Source organism: Aegilops tauschii, chromosome 1, assembly GCF_002575655.3.
Source record: "Aegilops tauschii subsp. strangulata cultivar AL8/78 chromosome 1, Aet v6.0, whole genome shotgun sequence".
NCBI classification, from domain to species: Eukaryota; Viridiplantae; Streptophyta; class Magnoliopsida; order Poales; family Poaceae; genus Aegilops; species Aegilops tauschii.
The window spans coordinates 268,917,593-268,944,019 of record NC_053035.3 but is presented as its reverse complement, the minus strand read 5'-3'; the positions used below and the strand labels follow the sequence as shown (position 1 = coordinate 268,944,019).

Below are 26,427 nucleotides of genomic sequence, written 5' to 3'. Positions count from 1 at the left end.
GGCCGGTTCACCGATTAATCGCTACTCCCAAACAGGCCGAGTAGCTACCAGTTACCGATTTCCTGAACAATGCTCATATGCATGCCTATTTTTTATTATCTGTTGCAACTTGATTATGATCCGGTCTAAAAACTAGAATTTAATACTTGCAAAAGCTTGTTAGAAACCCTTGTCTTCAAGGTGCACGTCCTCTTGTGGGTTCGATATCTCAGGGTCACCTCTGGAGAAAAGGCAAGAATCCTTTTTCTATCTGTTTGCAAGATCACTAAAGGGACTCATCAATGTACTAAATTTAGGGATTGACTTTCGGGTTTAGGGTATACATCGTTAGTGATTAGATTTCAGGGCTAGGATTTAGGGTATACAATGTTAGTGATTAGGATTTAGGGCCAGGGTTTATGGTTTAGGGTTCAGAGTCTATATTTTATTGATTAGGTTATTCACATAGACTTTATTGTTCATGATTTAGAGTTGGCGTTTATGACTTCGGTTCCAGTTTTTATAGTATTACTGTTTATACCTTACATTATTGCATTTCATGTTTAACACATTCGAATTGTATGATCATTCCATCCAAATAATTAACTTGTCGGTATTGTATGTTGAGTCTGTAAATAGTATAATTACCAACACAAAGCAATAATTAACTTGTCAGAATTGTATTTCAATGAATCAACGACTAATAGAACGATTGTTAAATTTATTATTACAATGTAATACATTACATAGAATAAATAAATAAATCTTTATATGCACGGAACTAAATTTACTAATATACATACATAGCACTAAGTTTGATTGTCTCGGGTTTAAGATGATAATCCTGACACTGATGAATTACTACAATCAACTTAATTTGGATCAAATAACTGAACAGTTAGATCATAGAAATCTTATTTGCCATGGACTCAAACGAACTAATAAATGATAATATTTATTATGTTAAGTTCCATGAGTACAAATTAGGAACTTAACACTATAATAGTAAACGTGACAATCTCTAACACACACAATTATTTTACACACATAACCATGGGTGTACCAATTGTATTTCCATTCTAAGATTTGAAACTAAACAACCCAGGACAATGTAATTCTAGTTGTCATGAAATCAAACAAATATTATGTTTCATCCTCTGTAACTTAAACCAATTTGTTTTTCCAAACATGTCAACACACATAACTCGCAAGATTCAAGATCATACTATTTTAGACCACATCAACTTAATATATCCAACATACAGCGACTACAAACCAAAGAAGGCACTTGAATCAAGAATCTCAAAAGAAAACGACGCGTGACGAGATTTGTGAAGCATTATCATTTTCAAACTGTTGTACAAGAACAGACAATTATGGACAAGAAAAATATAAGTACAACCAATCTTTTCGGCGAATCTTTGATAGAAGTGGAGTGGTGTTGTTGATTCCTTTAATCTTCTTAAGTACACACGAAGAATAAGAAATCTTCCTCCATGATTGCATTTCCTGTAAAATGGTAGCGAAGTAAAAGAACAGACAGGGACCAAGACCAAGAGCAACCTATGTATATGATGTAAATGAATCGTTTTCCTTGCGGCTTATATTTGTCTAGGTTAGATTCACTTATCGTACATTAACCTACCCTAGCTGAACAGTTATGCGACCTCACAAGAAAAGATATACAATTTTGATATACATTGCATTATGGACATATACGAACTATTATACAAGATGAAAACACTATATACACAAACAAATATCCGAATCTTGGCGCACATCGGCGGCCACAATCTGCGTGCCCTATGCACATGCCTGCCACATATCCTCCCCTCGAACAATATGACCTTGTGTTCACAGCTAATGATCAACATTTGCACACAAATAAAATACTAGTTTGGCCCCCAACGAAATTAGCGAGGTTATCAATCTCATTAGCTTTACTAGTTAGTATAAATAAAAGATTTTAAAAACATAAGAAAACGTAAATTTTGATTGAAAGATTATAGGAAGACGCAAACATAAACATAAAAACGTAAAAGAATATTTTTCCTTGCTGGAGTACTATTTGGTTTCTGCTACTCCATGTTACATTGACTGACCCATCTCAGAGATACAGCCGTACATGGCATCTGGCATTAAATGGAAGCATTTGAAACTCAAGCCCATCTCAAGAAATTTACAGCAGAATCCAGGACGCCGAGGATCTCCAAAACTATGCCATTTCGGGGAGCAACATCCGGAGGAGAGAGAGAGAGAGAGGGGGGGGGGGGGGGGGGGGGGGGGTTCAGAATCTGAAAGCTAAAAAAAGCAGCGAGCAATCTAGTGGTGTAGCGAGGCGAGCCCTGGCTGCGTCCCTCCCCTTCCTCCGTTTCCCACCCCTCCAAAAATATTCACCTCACGCCCCCGGGCCCCGGGCCTCCCCCCGCGCCGACGACCCCCGAAGCTCCCAGAGGCTTCTAGGGCCTCGCCGCCGCCGGCCCCCCTCCCACCAATCGCCGCCTCCGGCAGCGGCGAGGCCGCTTCGCAGACGGCGGAGGGACGGTGCTAGGGTTTGCAGCCGCGGCCGCCGGCGCCCGCGGAGGAGGATGCATATGATGCGGCGGCTCAAGAGCATCGCCTCCGGCCGCTCCTCCGTCTCCGATCCGGTGCGCATGCTCGATCTGTCCCCGCCCCTCCCCCTGGCCAGCGATTCGCGGCGCAGCTGCATTTGCCGTCAATGACACGGAAACCGTGGTGCTGGTTCGTTTTTGCGCGATTTTCCTAGTCTTGCCCGAGCAGCACCATCGTGGTTCATTCGTTGGCTTGATTAGTTGCTATTGGGCGAGAAAAATAAAAAAAATGCATGTTGCGCTGTCAGGTGGAAAATGCTTCAGTTTGCTTTCGTTGGATTTGGCATTGAGCTAGTTGCGCTTTAAAGGTGACCGTTTCATTCTGCTTTTCTTTGACGTATACGATGAAAACGATACTTACATTTTTTAGTCCCTAATGCTTTGGCACCGTGAAATGTTTATTTCCGAATAAGCAGCACGGTTCATCCATTTTATAGGTTCATTTTTGCCCCCAAAAGGCCGCAAGGCTGGATTCCACTATTGTAAAGATGCAGAGTGCCAGCATTCATATGCAAAAGAAAGTCGCAAGAACCAAGCTAGGAGTTCAGGCCAGCCATTTTATAGGTTCATGAAGATATTTGATGCTCCATTTCTACTCCGATAGTTGTTCGGTAGCTTGTTCACTTCATTGGTCATTCACACGAAAACAGTTACCTGCATGGATTGACCGGGAATTGGCTTACCATATAACTATTGATTCCCGACAGTTTGATGGATGCAGTTTGTTGGTCATTGCTTGGGACTGCTAGAAAATGGCTTCCATCGTTGCAAGATCTATTAATTTCTTTGATTGCCAAATTGAAGTTTCCTTTTAGCCTCTCTATGCTCTCCAGCTGTGAATACTTATTTGCATATATTGTTGTTGTTAGGGTGGTGACTCTGGCTCAAAAAGGCCAAAATTTGATCAGGATGGATTGGGCGATATTGTCATTCAACCACATCTATCTGATGACAAACCTATGCATCTAGACCAAGAATCATCATCATCATCATCTCATAGAGATGCTGAGGCAAGCACATCTACCAGTATGAATCCTGCTAAAGCTGAAGAAACGGGTGCAGATCTTCCGAAAGGAATGAATGATATGACAATAAGCGATGATAAAGTTGGCCATAATAATGATAAGGTTATTTTGATTCTCCGCCCATGACTTGTTGACCTAATGCCATTTATTCTTTTGCTATTTATGTGATGGCTTTTCTGACTATAGGAAGCTGAAGGGGTTACCGTTGATGGAAATGGAACAGAAGCTGGCCAGATCATTGTGACAACAATAGGAGGTCAAAATGGGAAGCCAAAGCAGGTGATGCCTTGATCAGTATCTTTACTACTCTCATACATATTCTACTGCCGGATTCTAGATGCAGTATTTCCATATCGGAAACCTTTGTGTGGTCCATGGACTGAGAGTTTATTTGTTCTCGGGAACTCTTATTGGTAGAATTTTGCACTATGACCCCATTTATGGGCATATACAGCATTATTTTTCCTGATGGCTGAGTATTGTGGCTTAAAGCTATTCTCTGGAATGTTTGTACTACTGCATTTATTCCTCAAAACATTGGATGGCCCAGTAATGATAATACTAATATTCCAACTGTTTTACAGAAGGTCTCATACATGGCAGAACGCGTCGTTGGGACTGGTTCGTTTGGTGTAGTATATCAGGTGTGTTAATTTGCCGTCTTTCGCCCTTGTATATCACTACAGTTTCTGTTAGTGAATATTTCTAATGCTGGGCCTTGAAGTCATTGATAATATCTGGTACAACAGGCCAAGTGCTTGGAAACTGGAGAGACTGTTGCCATTAAGAAGGTGCTGCAGGATAAGAGATATAAGAACAGAGAGTTGCAAACAATGCAGTTACTTGAGCATCCAAATGTAGTTCAGCTAAAGCATCACTTCTTTTCGACAACTGAGAGGGGTGAAGTGTACCTAAACCTTGTACTTGAATATGTCTCAGAGACAGTTTATCGTGTTGCCAAATATTATTGTCGGCTGAACCAGCGTGTACCCATACTATATGTTAAGTTGTATGCATATCAGGTTTGTGAAGATGTTCCATTGTAGTTTATAAATTCTTTCAAACAGTTACTTTCGGTGATCCTCAAGTTGTTTGTTGTTCCATCTTTGCATAGATGTGCCGGGCCCTTGCATATATCCATCGTGTTGTTGGTGTATGCCATCGAGATATTAAGCCGCAAAATCTGTTGGTAAGTTCATTAGACTCTTATTAGACATATCTTCTTGCTTGAACCATGCAGTATCATTGCATGCTTGCAGGTTCCCTCCTTCAATGATGACTGCCTGCAATATTTTAAAATATTATTTGATTGTATCACACGTAATGATCAACTTACTGCAATGGATTGATCTTCCAGGTCAATCCTCATACGCATCAACTTAAGCTTTGTGATTTTGGGAGTGCTAAAAAACTGGTATGTTTTTGTCACTTATTTTCTTGGTCTTGTGTTTTTACATGTATTTGACTGTACATGGCTCTATTTTAGGTCCCTGGAGAGCCAAACATCTCATACATCTGCTCGCGGTATTATAGGGCTCCTGAACTAATATTTGGAGCTACAGAGTACACCACAGCAATTGATATCTGGTCTGTTGGTTGTGTAGTAGCTGAGCTTCTGATTGGTCAGGTATAGAATCTCATTCTAGAAGCTCAGTTTTCTTGCAGCCAAGTTCATTAATTGAAGTTATGCTTCCTTGAACAAGACCACTTGATTTCTGAGGACACATAATTTTTTTGTTTATCATTATAGATCGTATGACTCCTTTTATAGCTGAAAGTAATGGTATTTAGTTACAAGAACAGTGGAGTATTCGGATAAGCAAATACTGCACAAGTCAAGCTCTGTTAAATTATGCAGATGTTATCAAATTCATTTGAAGTTGCTTCACTTTAGAGGGCTAATACTTTCATGGAAAAAATCAAGTTGATTATTACTTTCCTGTCGACAAACTCTTTTTTGTACATGAGCTGGATTTTTTTGTTGAGTTCTCTTTTTTTGGGGGAAATTGCAGCCTCTGTTTCCTGGAGAAAGTGGCGTTGATCAGTTGGTTGAAATTATAAAGGTTTGTATCTCCCGCCAAACCATTAAAGTCTAGTAATTAAAATCAGTAGGCTGAAGTCATCATTTCTTCTCCCTATTCTAGATTTTGGGTACCCCAACAAGAGAAGAAATCAGATGCATGAACCCAAACTACTCCGAATTCAAGTTCCCTCAGATAAAAGCTCATCCCTGGCACAAGGTTAGTAACCTCTCTATATGTATTCAGTTAGCCTAGACCGCTGTAACATGCTTGCCTAATTTTCTTCTGCATGCAGCTTTTTGGTAAGCGTATGCCACCTGAAGCAGTTGATCTTGTGTCAAGGCTACTTCAGTACTCACCAAATCTGCGCTGCACAGCTGTAAGAATGATTTTATCCTTGGGCTATTTGAACCAACCTATGAACAAGTCAGCACAGATTCATTGCTTGCTAACGCTAAAGTATATATTATGGGACGGAGGGAGTACATTTTTCTCTAGCTAAAGTATAGTATGGTTGCTTCTAAGAAGAGTATTGTGTTGTCCTGGCATCTGTGAATCCAGTTTGGTTGGTGTCCACGGCCACATGCCTGGGCAATAGCGTTGCCTGGCGTGGACACATTTTCTGGTTGTTTTGCTGCCTGGTCAGGCAACTTTGGATGAGAGGCGTTTGGTTACCGCCCTGGCCTGGATAGTTCACTATGAATGAAAAATTCAGCTCATGAGCCCATGTACGAAGAACAGTGTCTATAATTAAAGAATTAAAGGAGCCCAGGCAGCTGCAATGTTCGCCAGGCGCTCCAATTCTTACGCCTGGTCCAGGCTAACTATCTCCCTGGCTTCACTGTCGAGGCTAATCACTTGCATGCAAACCCAGGCCAGGCTATACCTGGCATCTTGAGCACCTGAACCAAACAACTTACAGGCAACCTCCAGGGACGTCCCAGGCCAGGCGAGACTTTCCCAGGACGCAAACCAAACAAGACCTAAATTCATGAATGAAAGAAGAGAAATCCTTGAAAAAGGCGAGTACTATTCTGACTAGACATTTTTGCAGGTTGATGCTTGTGCCCATCCGTTCTTCGATGAACTGCGGGATCCCAAGACCTGCTTGCCAAATGGACGGCCATTACCACCATTATTCAACTTCTCGGGGGCTGGTAAATAATAACCATACATAGACTCTGCGATTGTTTTGAACTGTAAAAACTACACCGTGCTGTTGAGCTTTTTGTTACGCTTACCTGATACAACCCATGGACATATGCTGCAGAGCTAGAAGGCCTCCCTGTTGAGCTACTCCACCGGATCATTCCTGAACAGATGAGGAAGTGAAGAGACGGCGGCTGGAGAAGCGGTCGCTATTTCTCGGCGGCACCGTGCGGGTGGAGACCGGACACCGCGAGCATATCCATGTCTTGTCGTGGATTTGATCTGGAGTAGACTCTCCGGCTGGCCTGGACTGGCCTGGAGCTAGAGAAGGGCAACCGCGGGCATGTGCCCAGGGCCCAGGCCCACACTGCTGTGGGCCCCTGTTTTAAGTGTATGTGTTTATGTCGTTTGATGAAAGAATAGTATGTTGCTCGTTTCCAGCTTTCAGAATTTTCTCAGTGAAGCATGAAAATGATGGTGTCACGTTTCGTATTGATATGGGATTCGAATTCGAATCCCATATCCGAGGCATTCATGGTGGGTACCTTTTGACTTGACCAAGTTGCCAACAGATGCGTTTTCGACCATCAAGGCCAGCATAATTATACATGCATTGCTTTTATGCAAAAGCAATCGAAGTACTACAGATCACCAGATCTGGTAGTGGTATTGACAATCAAACTGGCTCCATTTAAAACAAAGAGCCTGGGCCACTTACATGTGCCTCCGATATGAATATGATGATGCAAATTGTTTGTTTATCTGGCCAACCGAGCCTTCCGTTCCGGTGCGATATGCAGAAAGGGGAGATGGGTGACAAGTGTAGTGTGGTAGCTCAACGAAACCTCACCAGACGCAGATAGCCGAGGACGTGTCCTTTGCCCCGGATACTTTACGTGCAAGGTTGTTGTCTTGGTGGTGACAAGTTGGCACGGCAGCAGTGCCGATATTTTTTGGGTGATGCGTGTTAGGAGAGGACAAATATCCCGTGAAAGATTCTTTTTTGTTTTTGAACATTTTTTAAAGAAAGTTTTCCGATATAAATTCACTAGATAATTGTGACATCGTACAAACACAGCCTACCGATTCTTCTACCGGCAACGTTGTGAAGTCGCTTGGAACATTTAAGTCAACAGTAGCACGCATCCATCGAGTATGATGCAAGGAGTCACTCAGACACCCGGCCATTAATAATGGCACGATGGTATGCTTACTGATGAACCATCGGTGACACCGACTCGATATAAATAAATCACTTATCAGGGACTGCGACCTGTTCAATAGGTACACCTAGAGCAGTAGAGCTAGAGATAAATCACATTGGGTGGGTGATCTTGGGCCGTACAGCAAGTGCCGTCCATCGGTCCACTTCAGAAACTTTGTCCCGTGTCCCGACCTGCTTTCTTTTCTTTTCTTTCTGGACATCATCGGAGGACAAAACCGCCGTCCATATCAAAACATGTGATTTGCGAGCGCCCAGCGCACACCCCGCCCGCCTACCATATTGACTCCATTTTTGTTTCATCTTTTCAAATTTTTTTCTTAAAAAAATTAAAGGTTGCAAGTGTATAATACAAGTAGGACGCGCACCTCACCCGAGTTACCTCATTGGCCCCATTTTTTGTTTCACGTCTCTGTTTTTTTGCTTAAAGGTTACAAGTGTATAATACAACTAGGACACGTTGGACATCACCATACAAGTATGTATGTATGAATGCTAGGAATACTACACATCACCACGAGGTGGGGAAAGAGACGGTTTTGTGTTTAGAGATGGTACAACAAGCAGGTCAATTAGTGGTTACTTGTTAGGTAGTGTTGCCAATCAGCCATGAATGGCAACTTTATCGGGCTCACTAAAGGCGAGCAAAAAGAAGCGAAAAACAACAACTTGAAATCTCGTGGCTCATCCATCCATCACGCTTCATCCAAGCAAGCCAAAATGTGAAAAAGCTTGGCCCGTGACCATCATCTAAACCAACTCCACTCCATCAGTCACTAAGCACAATCACACCCACACAAGCTGCCGCTACTAATCTATGCTCATGTGGTCCCGACGGCACATGAGCCATGCTAAACAGAGATATTTATATTTTTCTCTCACCGTTTTAAAATACTGTACATTTTATACCAAGAGTATATAAAGCGAGGATGAAAATGGAAATATAAAAATCAAATCCAAAGCCTTGTACTCCTCCTGCTCCTCCCCCTTGTTCCGGGCCTGGGAAAAATTTGAGACCCCAGAACGCAAGACGCGAAGACGACCCACCACCGGCCCCCGCCCCTAAATTACGGCCGCACGCCTCGCCGCCGGCGATCCCGCCGACCGTCGGCTCCCCCGCGCCTCGTTCGCCCCTGCGGCGTGCCCGTGCCCACGAGGACGCCGCTCGCCGGTGCGGGCGGGCGAGGAGGGCGGCGATGGGGAACTCGCTCGGGTGCTCCGCGTCCGGCGAGCGGCTGGTGTCCGCGGCGCGGGACGGGGACGCCGTCGAGGCGCGCATGCTGCTCGAGCTCAGCCCGGCGCTCGCGCGCTACTCCACCTTCGGCGGCCTCAACTCCCCGCTCCACTTCGCCGCCGCCAAGGGCCACCTCGACGTCCGTGCCGCTCTCCCTTGCGATTCTATGCCGCCCGCGTGCGTGGTTTCCCGTTCGATTTGATTCATGGACTCGTGGTTTTTTGGTTTTCAGATTGTGACGCTGCTGCTGGAGAAGGGCGCGGATGTGAACGCGCGGAACTACTGCGGCCAGGTAGATCTTTCTGTCCGAGTATCATTCCATGGATAGGATAGATAGGAATCTCCCCCCAAAAATGGAAGATCTGTCATTTATACGTGCTGAAGTTGGCAGCCGCCGCGTCGTGTTTCTAGTGAAAGTAGTAGTACCTGATCTTTGCAATATCGGGACAAGCCAAAAATTGAATTCTTGTTGGCTTCTCGTGGTCTCCTGCTCTGTGCTCGCCCACGGGATAAACATGTGTTACATTTCGATCAGTCTCTACAATCCTTTCTGTGAATCGAATCATTTAGCTGATTGTTTTTGTTTACTTGGATGGGCGGATGAAGACTGCATTGATGCATGCATGCCGACATGGACACTGGGAGGTGGTTCAGATGCTTCTGCTCTTCAGATGCAATGTATGGTGGTATTTCTGATATGGTCTTTACAATGGGTACCTTTCTGCCCTGAGACAAGGAAGGTGCTGACTGCTGCTTCTGTTTGGGTTGTTTGGAAGGTTACCAGGGCGGATTACTTGAGTGGTCGAACGGCATTGCACTTTGCAGCACACGACGGACTTGTTCGGTGTGTAAGGCTGTTACTTGCCGACTTCATCCCAAGTGGGCCCTTGGAGGATACTGCCTCTTCGGTGGCAGATGGCGGTGATTCTCAGATGAATAGCGGCAGCAGTCCTACTTCTTCACTGGGACTCAAGTTTAATGAACCGTATGTATTTTGTCAAGTGTTGATCTACTGTTGTCTATTTTGTTTGAAATAACTAGCAACCAATTGTACGCTGTCTTTGTGCAGTGCTCGTGTGAGGTACATCAACAAACCTGCTGATGGCGGTGTTACCGCTCTTCACATGGCAGCTTTGAATGGTCATTTCGATTGCATGCAATTGTTGATTGAGTTAGGTGCAAATGTCTCAGCTGTCACATTTCCATACGGAACTACATCAAATTTGATAGGCGAGTGATGATTCTTATTTCAGATGATATGCAGTAGATAATGCTATTCTTTCTTAGTACCTAAAATAAAACGAGTTCTCAAATTATATCTGTATGGATCAGGAGCTGGCAGTACTCCTTTGCATTATGCAGCCGGTGGGGGCAGTCTGGAGTGTTGTCAGGTATGTTACTGTCATAAAGGAGCATCGTATTTTTGGACAAGTACCATTTCACGCCTGTACTTGTCGCATATGTATTGATACGTTCTAATGTTTGTAATGCCACCATCACAGGTACTTCTTTCAAAAGGTGCTAGCAGGTTGACACTCAACTGCAATGGGTAAGAATCTGTTGCTCAATTATTAATGCCAAGTTGTGTTTCAAAATATTTATTGACCGTGGCATGACAGATATTTTATTATATTAACTTGACCGGCTCTACTTGAACCTAACGTGTATCTTCCTGTTGAAATGTTACTAATACGTATCTTGTTCTTTAGGTGGCTTCCCATGGATGTTGCTAGGATATTTGGACGCCGTTGCTTGGAGCCATTACTTTCTCCAAATTCACACACGATTATTCCAGCAATTCAGCCATCCAGTTATCTTGCCTTGCCACTGATGAGCATACTTAATATAGCCAGGTTAGTGCCTAACAACTCACCTTACACCACTTTCGATTTTTTCAGTTTTATAAGTAAAATATAATGACAACTGTTACTTTTATGAACAACAACGAGTGCTGCTTGATTTCTGAATCTATGCCTTTTGAGAAAACACACAAGGGTGCAAGCAGTTTCATTCTGCATACCAGCTGATCTGGTTCTTATAATCAATTGGGCCAGTTTATGTATCTAGCGGAATTGCAATGGTTTCTGCAATGTTACTTGCAGAATGGCATACCTGAACAAGGCAACTGCCAAAGTCTGTTCTTGAGCTGGAACAGACATAGAGCAAATATTTTTACTTATCTTGTGTTTTGTCATCTTCAACGAGTTCACTCTTTATGGTGTTGTTACCGTAGAGTGAGCTGAGTGTGCCTTTCTTGACTTATTTCACCTTCGATACAAGTGCTTGCTGTTCAGACACCATATAATGCTTCCAATTATCGACACTTCCATGTTCAATATTCAAAATGAGGATTGCACTTGTCGGCTCTTTTGCTTATAGATTTCTTTTATATGCTTTGCAGAGAATTTGGGTTGCAACACACCGTATCCTCGGTGGATGAGAGTGACCTTTGTGCAGTTTGCCTGGAACGGTCTTGCTCTGTAGCTGCTGAAGGTGGGGGCTACATGACACACTTTGCATGAATCCCATTTTTTAACTAAGTGCATAAGCATATTTTACAGACTGCTCAATGATCATAGGATAAAAACTATCATAACAATTTGTCAAGAGATGAACACAGTCCTGTCTAATCCAATCTACTAAGCTCCATCTATTTGTGAATATGTTACATTTGTTCATATTTACATTCTAAGCTTGGATGTGCACCAATGAGTCATCTTCGCTATCCTTGCATTTTTTTTGTTAGAGAATAACACTATGCATCTTAGCACTTGAAAAGTGAAATTTGTTATTGACTTAGTTAGAACACCTAAGACTATTTTCTTTTATCACAAACTCGAAACACCCGATAAGTTGGGGCGATCATTCAGTGTCATAGTAATCTGAAAAGGAGGCTCATATTTCTGTATCCTTACAGGGTCGTATGATGCCACCCTTTTGTGAATTCCCTTGTTTCAAACCATGCTAATAAACAGTGATAATGGCAGAAACATGAAACCGAATACGAAGTCATATTTTTTCAATAGGATTTCACTTGCTCATGTACATCACATTACAGTACACCACCAGATGAAAACTGCAATGGTGGTATCCTAACACTACATTCTGTTCTTTCAGGCTGTGGTCACGAGTTCTGCATCAAATGCGCTCTCTATCTTTGCTCAACCAGCAACGTCCGTGTGGAGTTCACAGGCCCAGCTGGGTCAATCCCATGCCCTCTCTGCAGGAATGGAATAATGTCATTCACTAAGCTGCCGAGCACACCGACAGAAGGGCTCAAATCAAGCTCAGCACTCACATTCTGCAATCCGTGCATTTTGAATACCCGTTCTGTGGACTCCCCAGCAACTGTCTGTAAAGCTGAAATCAGGCGCAACCGTGTGGCAGCTCTCTCTTCCGAGTTGGTCTGTCCACTGACATGCAGCCCATTTCCGTCGTCCGCCCTCCCAACCTGCAGGTGCAGTGACGACGATCCATGCGGCTCAACAGAAACGCTGGATGGCTCCGAGGTGCAATCTCCACGGCCCTCGCACAGCACAAGCACAGAGCTGGATAAGAGGGGAGAGCAGGACGTTGACCGGACCACCTGCTCAGGCATGTTCTGGAGTCGCAGAAGCTGTCAGAGGGAGCAGCAGTGCAATGCGGAAATCAATGCTTGATTCCTCTCCTTCCTGGTTGTGAATATATTTGGATTCATAGCAGCTAAATGCGGGAGATGATCAGCGGTTATTCTTTCCTCCCCGGCTGTGTTTCTTTTTCTCCTGTTTTACAGCCAAGATTTTGGTGTTTTGGTGATCCATCCTGCAGCTTTTGGCTGCCGTAGTTTTCACTGTATTGTAACATTCGGCTCATATCTATTGTGTTGTGTCATGAGCCTGTGAGTGAGTCTAGATCATAGCTTGAAAATCACTAGTCAGTTACTGTTCTGTAGCTGCATGTAAATTACACGGTTTGGATGGGGTTGTTTTTTGCTTCTTCTGATCCCGGTGATAAGATTCTATGTAACATGACATCAAATTACCCCCTGATGATATATAGATTATGCCGCAGTCTCTTCAGTTTGTTTGTACAGTACAGTAGTGGTTCAGCTGAGCTCACATGAAATGCATTTCCTCCCTTCACTATCATAAGGTGTTTTACATATTTCAATACGGACTACATACATGCTGAACGAGTGAACAAACACACTAAATGCGGCTATATACATCTGAATCAGAAAAACTTAGAACATCTTATAATTTTGGAACGGAGGGAATAATCTTCTTTTCTTCAGCATTGCTTCCTACAGTCCTCTACCTACTGAAGATCAGTCATCAGTCGTCTTTGGTTTCAGTACGCACAGACGCTGCCGGCGGCGGTCGAGCTGTTACCCGCCGGCCCTGGCAATAAGGTGCCGATGATCCTGTCTCCGAGCCCCGGCACCGCCGACAGGAAGTGCCCCACCCTGGCGAGCTCGTGGTAGCTGACCCAGCCGAGCCGGCGGCATATGTGCCGCTGCAGCTGCACCGGCACGACGCCGTCCTCGTCGCCCTGGAAGAGGTGCACCGGGAACGGCGGCGCCTCCCCGAGGTCCGTCGGCTCGAACTCCGGCCACCGCCCGAACATCACCGCCATGTCGCGGTAGAAGGACTCCTGCACCCCCTGCTGCGTGGCCGCCTGTGCCCTCTGCGCAAAGCAAAGCGCACGATCGTTGCATCAGGGTCGTACGAGATTGACAATGGGGGAGCTGAGGGAAGGGACGACGAACCTTTTGGAACATTCCAGTGGAGAGGGCCATGAGGCGGTTCTTCTCGTCGAGGGCGTTGGGGAAGGAACCGGAGCCGCTGACGACGGTGGAGGTGGGCAGCCATGTCTGGCTCATCCACCAGTGCAGCAGCCACGGCGCATAGTAGGCAACGCGGAGCGACCACTGGTCGCCCAGCGGCTGGCGCCGGTACAGCTGCCGTGCCAGCCCCCTCGGCAGCCCCGACCACCGGTAGTTTATCACCGGCGCCATCATCGCCACTCCGGCCAGCCTGTGTGGGATGTACTTGACGGAGGCCCAGCCGGCGTGGCAGCCGAGGGAGGAGCAGATGAGGTGGAACTTGTCGCCGAGGTCGAGCGCGTCGGCGAGGTCCTGGATGTCCTGCGCCGCGCTCTCCAGCGACCGGCGCGGGTCCGGGTCGCTCTCGCCGTAGCCGGCGCGGTCGAACGCCACCATGTACACGCCCAGCTCCTCCAGCAGCGCCTGCGAGGCGCGGGGCGAGTCCATGCGGCTGCCGGAGAAGCCGTGCGAGTAGACGACCTTGAACCGCGCGCCGTCCTGGCCCACGCCGGACTCGGCGTACGCCAAGAACCGCCCGTCGCGCATCCGCGCCCTCGGCGCCGTCACCGGCGGCCCGCCCGGCGCCCCGCACGGCGTCGGCGGCGGCGGGCGGACGGCGTTCGCGAACCACCCGGCCGCCAATGCCAGCACCATCAGCACCAGCAGACCCACCGGCGGGCTCCCGTTCCCTGCACACCATCGACGCACAACTTGTTAACGAACCGCACGTACACGGCGACGCATGCATGCATGCATGCATTCGTCCGACACCAAAACCGCTGCCGCATTGTTTCTCCTCAGTTTTCTTTGCGCAGTTGTTACCTGTGGAAGCAGCGGCAGCCGCCATTGGAGGCGACACAGGAGGAGCTGGAGCTCTGGGATCCTTATCGAAATGGACGGGGATGTGTGGCGTTGTTGGAGCAGGAAGAGGACCGCTTAATGTGTTGGGTGGGTACTGGGCTAAGCTAGTGCTAGCTGAATAGCGGTGACACTTTGCTGAAAGAAAATGCAGCACGTAGTGGAGGCCAGGGCACGACCTACCAACGTACTTTGTATACATGCATTATTATGCCTAGGAAAAAAAACTCTTCACCTACCACCAATTTTCACTCCAGGGTCTTCCCAAGCACGCCTGACAGGTACGAGTAATTTTCTCTTAAGCTTTTCCTGGCACAAAATAATGTTGGAGGAGAACAGATGAATCCAAAAGTAGAATTTCTATCATGCTCCGAGAATAAGAAATTTTTTAGGACATGAATTTATATCATGCAAAATGAATCTCGCGTTCCAAACACGCTCTGTGTGTGGGAAATGTAAAACGACATATATAGGTCTGTAGATTAGGTTTGAGCTATAACCATTTTATATTAATGATAATCAAAACACTCAGGTCTTGAACCACATATATAACCTGTGGATGCAAGTGGACCATGCATGAAACTGGCGATGATTTATGCTTGGAATTTTGTACGCACATCTTACATAGGTGTGACATGGGAGATGATGTCTTACAAATGGTTTACACACACCGTTGCTTTCTAGTACTTCACAAAAACTCTATTCTTGTCTCTCCTGCCTCCGTTTTCAGGAGAACGTAGTCCGTCAAATTTGCAGTGGAGTTGGTGAAGAAGTGTGAATGGAGAAAACGAACCAACACAATCTCCTCTTCCCTCTGGCAGCTCATGTCAAAGTACCTACCTTTCTGGAATCTTCTCACCAACCCCAACAATGGCGACCTGTTGCGCATGGCCAATGAGGGGATGACGATGGCCTTATGGGTCGGTAGTGTTCTTGGTAGGTAAAGACTTGTTTCAGAAGTTCGGTGTGTTCACAATAATTTTGTCAATGCACATTGTGTGGTGGTCAAGGTGCACCACTCCCCCACCTGGTTGCTTTGCTAGAATCTTTCTTTAGACTTGGTTAGCAGCTAGCTGCTTATCCTTCCTAGGTTATTTACTCGGAGAAACATGTGCTAAAATCAAGCTTACAAGTGCAAGAAAATCTCAGAATAGTATATTGTTGAAGTGAATGGTATGTTTGCAACCATGTTATTTTTTTTCAAATTCAAATTAAATTTTCCCAAAAATAAATGCAAAGGATTTGCCATATTTCATTAATTTATTTGTTGATATGTTTTGAGATAGCTTACAGCTCATGCCGAACGGTGCCTTATTTCATTAATTAAGAGAGGGTTTAACACAAAGAGGCCAAAGAAGGCAAGGACACGGATTATGTGAGCTCGAGCTCATATGAGCTTGGGGGAACAGTAAATCCGAAAATTTTGTGGAAAACTAAAAAAAGACCTGATTTTTTAGCAAACATCGACAAATGTTTTAATTGCTTGCAAAGTTTCATCATGGAATGACATTTGTGGAAGACGTGGCAAAAGAAAATAGATGCTCCAAAAATATTATTTCAAAAGCATTTTGGAGTGTTGATTTTTTTGTCACGCTTTCACGAATGTCATTCAATGATGACATGTTGCAAGAACTCAAAACATTTGTCAAAGTTTACAAAAAATCAGTTTTTTTTTACTGTTCATACCAAGCTCATACCGAGCTCGAGCTGAGAAGGACACTTTCGCCACAACTGGCCCTATAGCAGTCTATGGTAAAGATGAAAGCCTACTCTCTCCACAAAGAACAAACAGCTGCCTCACTTTTGCAATCATCCAAATTGCTAGATAGGTGTAAAGGTAGTGGGAGACACGCATGGTTTAGGTGTTCCCAAAAACAAGTGCTTTGCGCTCATTCTAAATCTCCAAAGAGACGAGCATCATAAGGGAAGCACATGCTTTTTGTTGATTTCATGTAGCAGGGATCACATTAAGTCATCAATATTTGATAGTTGCCGCGTTGCTCCAAAGATATATATTGATACTACAACCCTTATACTAAGTGACATGGACATTCTCCCATTTTCACCTGAACGGCAATGTCCGGACTATTACTTCCAAACTAAAAATGGTCACTTACAAGGGGGTCATCTCTCCTGATGCCTTTTTATTATCATGGCAAAATATGCTAGCTATTTGGATTAGCCAAGGAGGAAGAAATGACCATTGGTCTGATTCCACATTTAGTAGACGAAGACCTACCTATTTTGCAAGTTGTAGATGGTAGAATCCTTTCCATGAACCATTACATTGAAAAGGCTTCGTGCGAAAGAAACAATGGTCGAAGAGTTTGATACCTCAGCAAGGACCCTGCGTGTATATATAACAGATAGATTACATATATTGGTTCGGTTGTGCTTCGACTTGATCCCTACAATAGCTATACAAGATCAAATCTATACACCAAGAAAACTAGATTACAACAAACTCCTAACAACCTACAAACACGAGAATACATAGGTATTTAAACATGCCCACTCAATCACAACTTATCTAAGTTGAGATTGCATCGAGAAGCTTCTTACTACTGTCAGGGGTTTAGTAAATTCTTCTGCAAGTTGGTCTCCTATGGATATAAACAGAATATTAAGCAACTTATTTGACACTCTTTCTCGGAAACTTCAATATGCTTGGTTCAAGCATGAAAAACATGATTTGCTGACAGATAAGTGGCACCAAGATTGTCACACCATAAGGTTGTTGTCCGTGGTTGATTAACACCAAGTTCATGTAATAGAGATTGCATCCATATTACTTCTGTTATTGCATTTGCAAGAGACTTTACCCTGTCTCGGCGTTGGACCTTGATACTGAAGGTTGTTTTCTTGCACTCCATGTGACAAGATTAGACCTAAAAAATATGGCAAAACCTCCCGCGGACTTTCTATCATCCGAACAACCTGCCTAATCAGCATCCAAAAACACTCACAAGAGATGAGCCTGCCTTCACGAGCTTGAGTCTAACAACAGATGTATATCTGAGATATCTAATGATTATTTTTATTGCTGAACAATGAACAGTTGTAGGAACATTCTCGATTTCCTCCATAAAATGGCCATTCCCGCAGGAAACAAAATAAATGAAAGGATTTGCAATCACTTGCTTTCATTAGTCATTAGTGAAAGTATCAGAGAGATTCTCTCGGAATATCCGGAATTATCAGGTTTAAGCAATGGTGGAAATAAGTGTGAAAGTACACTCATCACACTTGCTTGTGTACGACCATGTGAAACCTGTTGGGTCCCTAGTGTCAGCTTCTCTTTGTATGATTCCCTCGTTTATTGACCACATTGACAACCTTGTGGTTTTGGATGTCAGCATTATAGTAGGAAACACCATCTTTGATATTTATCTTTTTTCGGGGGCTCTTCCTGTTTATCACGTGCTTGAAATGTTGTTTTACGCCAGTCGTTTTTGCGGTATTGTCGAGACCGATGAAGACGGCCTTGTGGCGAGCGCAGCAAAGGCGCGAGGACTAGGACCAGACCTCGAATGGTCAAAGGCATGGGGACTCCGACGGTTGACTTGTCCTGATAAGGGAGGGATGGGGCTTCCATTGCCGTAGAATAACATGAGGTGCCGGGGTTAGAGGAATGCCTCGGGGGTGGTTATGAAGAGGGCGAGGAGGCAAGGCTCGCGTGTCAGCGGGGTGGCGGGAGCGCGGTGTCCAGCCGACACAGCCTTTGGCCAGCTGAAGGAAGAAGATGAGAGATTCAAGAAGCACCACATCGTTGGATTGAAATCCAACACCTAGCAGAATTGACCGACGCGAGAAAGAAGGAGGCACTTTGCTTGCGTACGGCCATGCGAAACCTGTTGGGTCCCTACCATCAGCCTCTTCCCGCAGAATCCTCTTCCTGATGGCTCTCGTTTGTTGACTACGTTGACAATTCGTTGCGTAGGCTTAAACCTAGGTGGGTCAAAAATGTCAGCCTCCCAATCAATGGTGGCCGACATCCCATTTATTGGGAAGGCCAATGTACATGAAATAACACTAATTTTTTTATGAACCGTGTTGATCAATCTTACGCAAACGTCGGATATATTTCGATGGCGGTTGAATACTAATGATGTTGGCATTATAAAGTCTACGCGGACCTCATTAATACTGTGTCTATTTTCACGGTCAACACATATGGAAAACCAAGATTCCCACTAAAATTAAAGTTTTTCATGTGGTTCTTGCATAGGGAGGTAATTCTTACTAACGATGTATGGCAAAGCGAAATTGGCAGGGTAGTAAAAAAGGTTGCTTCCGTGATAGAAAACAATTCAAGATTTTTTCTGTCTTGCCTTTTTACAACCTTGATTTGGCAAACAGTTCATGCCGCGTATAATTTGTCTCCAACAACGAGTATACCAAATTTGTTTGGCAACTGGTTGGGTGTTATCCAACCAAAGCTGAACGGAAACCTCTTTGTGGGAGTTTGTGCCCCTCTACAAGCGAGAAATGACTGCGTCTTTAACAAATCATCTATGCCGAAAAATTGTAGGTTATCATCAAGGCTATGGTGCCGATCCATACGTGGATATTAATTCAACATGTGGATAGTTAGTAGCGCATGGCCTTTGGGTGTAGCCGTTTGGATACGGTTGATTTGGCTAGCGAGCCAGTAGTAGATTATGTGTTTATGTGTTTGAATCATGTAATCTCATTTTCGACCGGTTGTGGTCGTGTTTTTCTTTTTTTCCCTCCGTTTCCATGACTGATTCACACTTTGAATATATTTTTAATAAAATGAATGCATATGCATAATGCATCAGGATGATACATAGGCCGGGGCAACCCCCATTAGAAAACAAATTGAAGTTTCTTTATTTACGTAGGTATGACATATATGATGATTTTTCACAAAAGCACCCACTGTTGTTTTTTCTATGGAGGAATGGTACCACCAAGAATCTACTTTGTTTCTCCTGCCTCCTTTTTTCATGAGTACGTCATCCACTAGATTTGTAGTTGGAGATGGCGAAGAAGTGTGAATGGAGAAACAAATAAATTAACAATTAATCCGCTCTTCTCTTTGGCATCTCATGTCAAAGTACCTTTCTGAAATTATGCGCAAAAAAAAAAGTACCTTTCTGAAATCTTCTCACCAACCCCAAATGGTGACCTGTCAAGTGTTGAGAGAGCCTATAGGCTAATGGCCAGTGTGACGATGACGATGTGACCTTCCGGGCCTGTAGTGATCTTGGTAGGTAAAGACTTATCCTAAGTTTCTCTTGTTCACCATAATTTGTCAATGCACATTGTGCTGTGGTCAAGGTGCAGTACTCCTTGACCCGTCTGATTTTCTCGATTCCGTCTTTAGACTTGGATGTCACCTATCACTCCGTTCCAAGTATTTTGAAGTTTTAACATTTCTCGAAGTCAAACTTATTTATTTGCGGGGTAAACTTCTTTATATTTGATCAACCTTTTATAAAAAATATACTAATGTATGCAACATCAACTATATATATTGTGAAAATATATTTGTATGCTTAATGTAATGAAATTAGTTTGGTCTGGTAGATGTTGATGTATTTTTTTTAAAGAATTGGTTAAACTTTTTTTTCCTTCAAAATTAAGACAATGCTATAGCTTCAAATAATTTGGGTAGGAGAAAGTAGATCTTTACCCTAGGTTATTACACGGAGAAATGTCCACTATAATCTAACTTGGAAATATGGAACAAAAAATCTCAAATATATATATTGCTTGCTCCGAAAATAACTAGCGCTAGATACATCCGTTTGAGCGACAGTTATTTCCGAACAGAGCGATCAATTCATTTTTGTTATTTATCAGGCACCTGGATTTTATAGAAGATGAGCAACATCAAGGCGTGATGACCCCGACGAGGCCGAGCCAGGAATGCACCGTAGCCAAAGACGAGTCGACGACCAACACTCGGATTAGGTAGCTTCCGCGTTGGAGGAGGGGATGCTGCAGTGAACGGCAGTGAGGTGCGGTGTCATAACCAAAACAGAACTGGGGTGTGGGGGGGGGGGGGGGGGAGCGATTGTTTTCTCTTTTCGCGAGGTAGAAGAAGACATAAGGTGAAAGACGAAGTGGGGCCAGTTGGATCCTAATCCAACGGCTCTTAGAGGGAGAGGGGAATAGACTGGCGGAAACAAAACATTCAGGTGCGTGCGCTATAGGCGCTCCCAATTCCATTGCATTTCGGCTGATATACTTTGCTATTATAGTGTATTCACATTTATTTCATCAAGTATTTGTCTTCCTTATATCTCGCACAGCAAATGAGCTACGTATTGAAACTTCCGGGGGCATAGCGCATCTCTACACCTAGAATTTTGTTGTTTCTTTGTTTAGAGATGCTACAAGCCGGGGTAAGAATTATAGTACTAATTGGCTCAAAAAAAAGAATTATAGTACTAATTAATGTAAGACGTTTTTGTAGTTAAGGAGCTTAACTGCTAAAACTGTCTTACATTCACCCGCAAAAAAAAACTGTCTTACATTAAATTACAGAGGTATTTTCTAAAATAAAATACCATCAACAGAGGCATGTTTCAATAAACTGGCAACTCTCTACCCCTATCAATGAAATGATACGCTGCTAAGTGTATTCATCACAAAAAAAAACTGTTATTGAAAGTGTTTGTCTATGGCACATCTAGATATGCCTAATTATTAGTACATATCTAAGTGACTCAATTAAACTAGAAAGAAAAAAAATGCTTGCAAGAATCTTAGCATAAAATTAATGACATAGAATTTAGTTGTGCAATAGTTGAAAAGGGCTGGGGGACACGGCTTCACCAACTTACCGGTTCTTCTCTAAACTACGAACTGTTATTCTGATCCTTGATTTTGTTTGGGCTCTTGTTGAGGAAGGGGTCCAATTTGTCTGTATCTACCACCAATGATTTCGTCAAGGACAAGAATTAATATTGCCTGAAACTCACTGGCCCTGTAGACCAGGTCTTGTTGAGTGTATGAAATAAAACCTCTTTCATTTCTCTAACCAACATCCCAACCTGCTTCTGTTGTCTACAAGACTAAAACAAAATAAAAAACAGTAACAGTCGCAGCCTCAATTTGTACATAAAAACTTTAGAAACCCATGGTTGACAGTTTCAAAAAATTTATCGATATGTGGAATCAACATCTTGGTAAAAATGTTACTACTAAGCTTTTTGTCAGCATAGTTTTGATTACAAACGAATGAAAAAAGGAGTATGAAATACAAAATCTACATGCTGCCTCATGTTCCCATGTACAGTAGTATAAATTAATCAAGAAATAGACATACTGTCCTGCACTTTGCCAGTTTGCCTCGTACGCCAAGCTAGCTAAAGGCCAAACACTTCTCCACGTTTTCTTGGACTAAAAACTAACTTGTCTGGTATTGGTCGATCAACCGAAAAGTGTCCGGAGAACGGTGTCTCCGAGCCCGGGAACGGCGGACAGGAAGTGGCCGGTGCCTGGGAGCTCGTGGTAGTTGACCCAGCCGAGCCTCCCGGCGATGTGCCGCTGCAGCGCGACCGGCACGAGGCCGTCCTCGTCGCCCTGCCACAGGTGCACCGGGCACGGCGGCTCCGGCAGCGCCATGGGGTCGAACTCCCACTTGCCGAACATGACGGCCATGTCCCTGTAGTACGACTCCTGGATCCCCTGCTGCGTCGCCATCTCCCTCTTCTTCCGGAGGGTGCCGTCGGCGGTGAAGGTGCGGCGGATCTCGGCGTCGCGCTTGTTTGGGAGGTAGGTGGTGTTGACGACGACGGTGGAGGTGGGCAGGGGCAGCCAGCTCTGCTCCATCCACCAGTGTATGATGCCGGGGGCGTGGTGCGCCACGCGCAGCGCCCACTGGTCGCCGCGCTCCTGCCGGCCGTACTCCCGGGCCGCCAGCTCCGCCGGGAACCCGGGCCACCAGTAGTTCACCACCGGCGCCAGCATGGCGGCCCCAGCGATCCGCTCCGGGATGTACCTTAGCGCGCCCCACACGGCGTGGCAGCCGAGGGAGAAGCCGACGACGTGGAACTTGTTGCCGAGCCCCAGCGCGTCGGCCAGGTCCTCCATGTCCTGCGCCGCGGTCTCCACGGAGCGGCCCGGATTGGGGTCGCTCTCGCCGTAGCCGGCGCGGTCGAAGCCCACCATGTACACGCCAAGCTCCTCGGCGACCTCCTGAAATCAAGTCGTTGCGCAGACGGTGTAAGCGACGGCGAGAGAGACGCGTGATCTTATTATAATGAGCTCGCCGGTCGGGCGGGGGTGGCGAGACGACAGGAGAATGTATGCACAGTACTGACCGGCGATGCGCGGAGGCTGTCGAGGCGGGAGCCGGTGAAGCCGTGGGAGAAGACGACCTTGAACCGCGCGCTCTCCTTGGGCACGCCGGACTCCTCGTACGCCAGGTACCGGCCGTCCCTCATCCGGACCCGCGGCGCGGTGATCGGGGGCCCGCCGGGCGACCCGCACGGCGTGGGCGCCGGCGGCTGCACGGCCCGGAGCAGCCACTCGCCGAGCTGGCCCGCGAGCGGGCCCATGCCCATGCCCGTGCCCACCGGCGCCGCCGAGTAGTAGTACCCTCTCCCGCCGGAAACCGATCGGTCCATGGAGACGGCCCCGACCCTCGAGTCTGCAAGCTAGCTGGCTGCCGCCGTTCTTGGGTGTTGGCTCGGCGTGGTGCTGGTTGGCGCTGTGCTACGCAGGAGGAATGGTGGGTAGTAGGTGGCGAGCAGGCACAGAGGGTGGGTGTTTATATATTGGCCGGAGCTGGCCGGGGCTGGACGCATGCGCGTGTGTGTTTGCGGACGCGGTCGTGGGCTTTGCTTTTCGGCCTGGTTGGTGAGGTGAGCTTGGGTACGATTTCGTCGGCTTTGGGAGGGAAACGCGGTTGTACGACGGGGTATTTTTGGCGTGCGCCGTTGCTCTCACTCTCGGGGAACCTACGCCCGGTCTCGGAGAATCCCCTGCCAGCAGTGCCAATGCGTGGGGGCATCTCAAACGCCGGCCATCAAAACGCCTCCAAATGTTTGAGCCGAATTTCGGACGCTAGAAATCTTACAACTCGATTTCAAACTTGGGAAACTCAGGGGGAGTCCCAGTTGTTCGCCACTTCGCCAGGTCAACCCATCTAAAAACTAGTCGACACCCGCACATTTTGGCAATCCTCATTCTTTTTGTGTTGAGCCCCACCCTCTTCGACTCCATCACCAGGGCCTATCACGAGGTTCGTCGTCCCATCAGACACAGAGAAGTCTGGCCGCATCCACGTTACGCCAAAAGCGACGCCTGAAGGAACAAAAACAGGGACCTCGTGTCACCCGCGTCTGGCGACACGAGGGAAACCCTAGCCGTCGCCGGTAGGTCCCTCCTCCGTCGCCCCCTCTGCATCGCCACCACCAAAAGGCTTGTTGGCAAAGCCACGCTCCACCCTGGTATGGTGGCGGCTAGCGGCTTCGTCCTTGGCGCACCACGGCGCCACCCCCAAACCTCTCACCAGATTCAATTTGGCTCGGCGTGAGGCCGCCCCTCTCCCCTCCGGTTGTCGCGTCCTCCTCTATCATCCTCCCCACCCCACCCCACCGTGGTCACTCCCTCCCATGAAGACGTAGCTCCCCTCTTGTGCTGGTGGTGGTTGGGTGCAACACATGAGTGGTGGCGGCCAAGCTAGTCAAGGCTTGGTTCTGCATCGTTGCAGACCGTTCCTCGTCTCCGATGGCGCTTCCTCCGAGCTGCGGCGATGGCTTCTGTGGAATTATGTGGTCATAGTGGTTTTCTTGGCAGGCGGTTGAGGCCTCGCTGCGGACCCTTTGTCGGCGCTGCTCCGGTCCCGACAGCCATGGACCTGCGTTCTGCAGCGTCCATGCCCCGCTGGAGTCGTTTGTCGGCACGATCCTGGTTGCTGCATTCTCTCCTGCCTTCGGCTCACCGCCGACCCGGTGACTCCGCCCTCGGTAGCTCAGATTTTGTTCCCTTTTGGCTCCTGGCTTTTCGGTCACGTCGGTCGCCATCCCATCCTCTGTGTCAGCTCTATCTATCATGCAACCTTCCCGACCCGTCCACCTCCACGCTTGCCAGGCCCAAAGCTCGTGTTTTTTCGATGACGCCCAGTGCCAACCTCCCAAGGTAGGAGCACCCCACCTCTTGAGGTGGTGGTCTCAACCAGTGGACTGACTTCCTCATCTCCGGACCCTGATCTTGCGGCAATGGGATTATTCGAACTCGGGCCAGGGTATAATCCTTGCTCGGCCGACCAATGCTGGTAGCGGAGACACTCGCGGGTGTCATTTCCCTTCTTGGAGGCACTGACATAGCCTCTATCCGTGCCCTTCTCTGAGCACTAGGGAAACCCTTGGTCCGGTTCTTTAGATCAGAAGGCAGTTGTCGGTGTCAAAACCGCCAGATCTCGGGTAGGGGGTCCCGAACTGTGCGTCTGATGATCGAAGGTAACAGGAGATAGGGACACGATATTTACCCAGGTTCGGGCCCTCTTAATGGAGGTAATACCCTACTTCCTGCTTGATTGACTTTGATGAGTATAGGGGTTACAAGAGTTGATCTACCTCGAGATCGTAATGGCTAAACCCTAGATGTCTAGCATGTATAATTATGATTGCCTACGGACTAAACCTCCGATTTATATAGACACTGAAGGGGCCTATGGTTGTACAGAGTCGGTTTACAGAGAAAGAAATCTTCATATCCGAACGCCAAGCTTGTCATCCACGCAAAGGAGAGTCCCGTCCGGACACGGGGGAAAGCCTTCTATCTTGTATCTTCACGGCCCATCAGTCCGGCCCATGTCATATAGCCCGGACGCCCGAGGACCCCCTAATCCAGGACTCCCTCAGTAGCCCTTGAAGCAGGCTTCAATGACGATGTGTCCGGCGCGCAGATTGTCTTCGGCATTGCAAGGCGGGTTCCTCCTCCAAATACTCCAAAGTAGTCTTCCGAACACAAGAACTGTATCCGGCTCTGTCGAACAGCTGCCTCCCACAACCGCAAGGGCATAATACTTAACCCAAAAAACATGGCATGCCTTTACTGACAGTTTTACTGGCAAGACGTGACGTCTGGCTGCTTCATTATTTTGAATCGTTTTTCGACCTTCCGTTTCACGTTTCAAGACGCACCCTCTGGTGACACGTCTTGTCAGAGCGGAGATCGCGTCCCCTTGTTACGGGATTCTCATCAATGAGGGCTTGGGTTATCCAACCGTGCCATCCGCACGACCCCTTGGGAATAGGCAAATTTTAAGGATTATGCGAGGTCGCTTGATATTCGTTGCCTTTATAAAGGGACAAAGACCCATCCCTTTTACCCCACGCCTTCTTCGTCCTCTGCCCTTCCGTGCTTGAGCTTCCAGCGCCCGAGCCCAAATCTTTCTCCGTCGCCACCACGTACTCCAGCCATGTCTGGATCCAGCTCTCAAGGCAAATGGGTGGCTTCTTCCGTGAGGAAGAAGGATATCCAGGGGCTCCGGGAGGTGAGGTACTTGACCGCGGAAATTAGACACAGGCTCCCGGCCAA

At 46.4% G+C, this 26,427-nt stretch overlaps 4 protein-coding genes across 4 annotated transcripts; 2 read left to right on the top strand and 2 right to left on the bottom strand.

The window, feature by feature from the left end:
* The first annotated feature begins 2,251 nt into the window (after window positions 1-2,251).
* LOC109761923 (shaggy-related protein kinase epsilon) lies at window positions 2,252-7,258 on the top strand. The gene is made up of 13 exons (XM_020320730.4): window positions 2,252-2,627; window positions 3,461-3,718; window positions 3,803-3,895; window positions 4,201-4,260; window positions 4,366-4,638; window positions 4,731-4,805; window positions 4,974-5,030; window positions 5,103-5,243; window positions 5,629-5,679; window positions 5,761-5,856; window positions 5,933-6,016; window positions 6,692-6,794; window positions 6,908-7,258. The coding sequence occupies exons 1-13, from the start codon at window positions 2,568-2,570 to the stop codon at window positions 6,967-6,969; spliced, it is 1,413 nt and encodes a 470-aa protein (XP_020176319.1). The 5' UTR covers window positions 2,252-2,567; the 3' UTR covers window positions 6,970-7,258.
* Window positions 7,259-8,959: 1,701 nt separating this feature from the next.
* LOC109761994 (probable E3 ubiquitin-protein ligase XBOS33) lies at window positions 8,960-13,300 on the top strand. Its single transcript, XM_020320805.4, has 10 exons — window positions 8,960-9,381; window positions 9,475-9,534; window positions 9,849-9,920; window positions 10,019-10,227; window positions 10,312-10,472; window positions 10,575-10,633; window positions 10,745-10,791; window positions 10,952-11,095; window positions 11,644-11,735; window positions 12,360-13,300. The coding sequence occupies exons 1-10, from the start codon at window positions 9,205-9,207 to the stop codon at window positions 12,899-12,901; spliced, it is 1,563 nt and encodes a 520-aa protein (XP_020176394.1). The 5' UTR covers window positions 8,960-9,204; the 3' UTR covers window positions 12,902-13,300.
* Window positions 13,301-13,383: 83 nt separating this feature from the next.
* LOC109761995 (uncharacterized) lies at window positions 13,384-15,090 on the bottom strand. Its single transcript, XM_020320806.4, has 3 exons — window positions 14,869-15,090; window positions 13,990-14,735; window positions 13,384-13,907 (listed from the first exon to the last, which is right to left on the bottom strand). Exons 1-3 carry the CDS (start codon window positions 14,891-14,893, stop codon window positions 13,572-13,574), a joined length of 1,107 nt encoding a protein of 368 aa, XP_020176395.1. The 5' UTR covers window positions 14,894-15,090; the 3' UTR covers window positions 13,384-13,571.
* Window positions 15,091-22,019: 6,929 nt separating this feature from the next.
* On the bottom strand, window positions 22,020-23,634 carry LOC109761971 (uncharacterized). The gene is made up of 2 exons (XM_020320779.4): window positions 23,202-23,634; window positions 22,020-23,076 (listed from the first exon to the last, which is right to left on the bottom strand). The coding sequence occupies exons 1-2, from the start codon at window positions 23,505-23,507 to the stop codon at window positions 22,309-22,311; spliced, it is 1,074 nt and encodes a 357-aa protein (XP_020176368.1). The 5' UTR covers window positions 23,508-23,634; the 3' UTR covers window positions 22,020-22,308.
* Window positions 23,635-26,427: the final 2,793 nt, after the last annotated feature.

Bases quoted from the DNA above. Each gene is read 5' to 3' on its own strand.
- LOC109761923 (XM_020320730.4), top strand. From the start codon at position 2,568: ATGCATATGATGCGGCGGCTCAAGAGCATCGCCTCCGGCCGCTCCTCC. The intron at 4,261-4,365 runs GTGTGTTAATTT...CTGGTACAACAG, and splicing joins CGTTTGGTGTAGTATATCAG to GCCAAGTGCTTGGAAACTGG. The intron at 5,031-5,102 runs GTATGTTTTTGT...GCTCTATTTTAG, and splicing joins TTGGGAGTGCTAAAAAACTG to GTCCCTGGAGAGCCAAACAT.
- LOC109761994 (XM_020320805.4), top strand. From the start codon at position 9,205: ATGGGGAACTCGCTCGGGTGCTCCGCGTCCGGCGAGCGGCTGGTGTCC. The intron at 10,634-10,744 runs GTATGTTACTGT...CCACCATCACAG, and splicing joins GCAGTCTGGAGTGTTGTCAG to GTACTTCTTTCAAAAGGTGC. The intron at 11,736-12,359 runs GTGGGGGCTACA...CTGTTCTTTCAG, and splicing joins TTGCTCTGTAGCTGCTGAAG to GCTGTGGTCACGAGTTCTGC.
- LOC109761995 (XM_020320806.4), bottom strand. From the start codon at position 14,893: ATGGCGGCTGCCGCTGCTTCCACAG. The intron at 14,736-14,868 runs GTAACAACTGCG...GATGGTGTGCAG, and splicing joins GGCTGCCGCTGCTTCCACAG to GGAACGGGAGCCCGCCGGTG. The intron at 13,908-13,989 runs GTTCGTCGTCCC...TGCTTTGCGCAG, and splicing joins CCACTGGAATGTTCCAAAAG to AGGGCACAGGCGGCCACGCA.
- LOC109761971 (XM_020320779.4), bottom strand. From the start codon at position 23,507: ATGGACCGATCGGTTTCCGGCGGGAGAGGGTACTACTACTCGGCGGCG. The intron at 23,077-23,201 runs GTCAGTACTGTG...ACTTGATTTCAG, and splicing joins ACAGCCTCCGCGCATCGCCG to GAGGTCGCCGAGGAGCTTGG.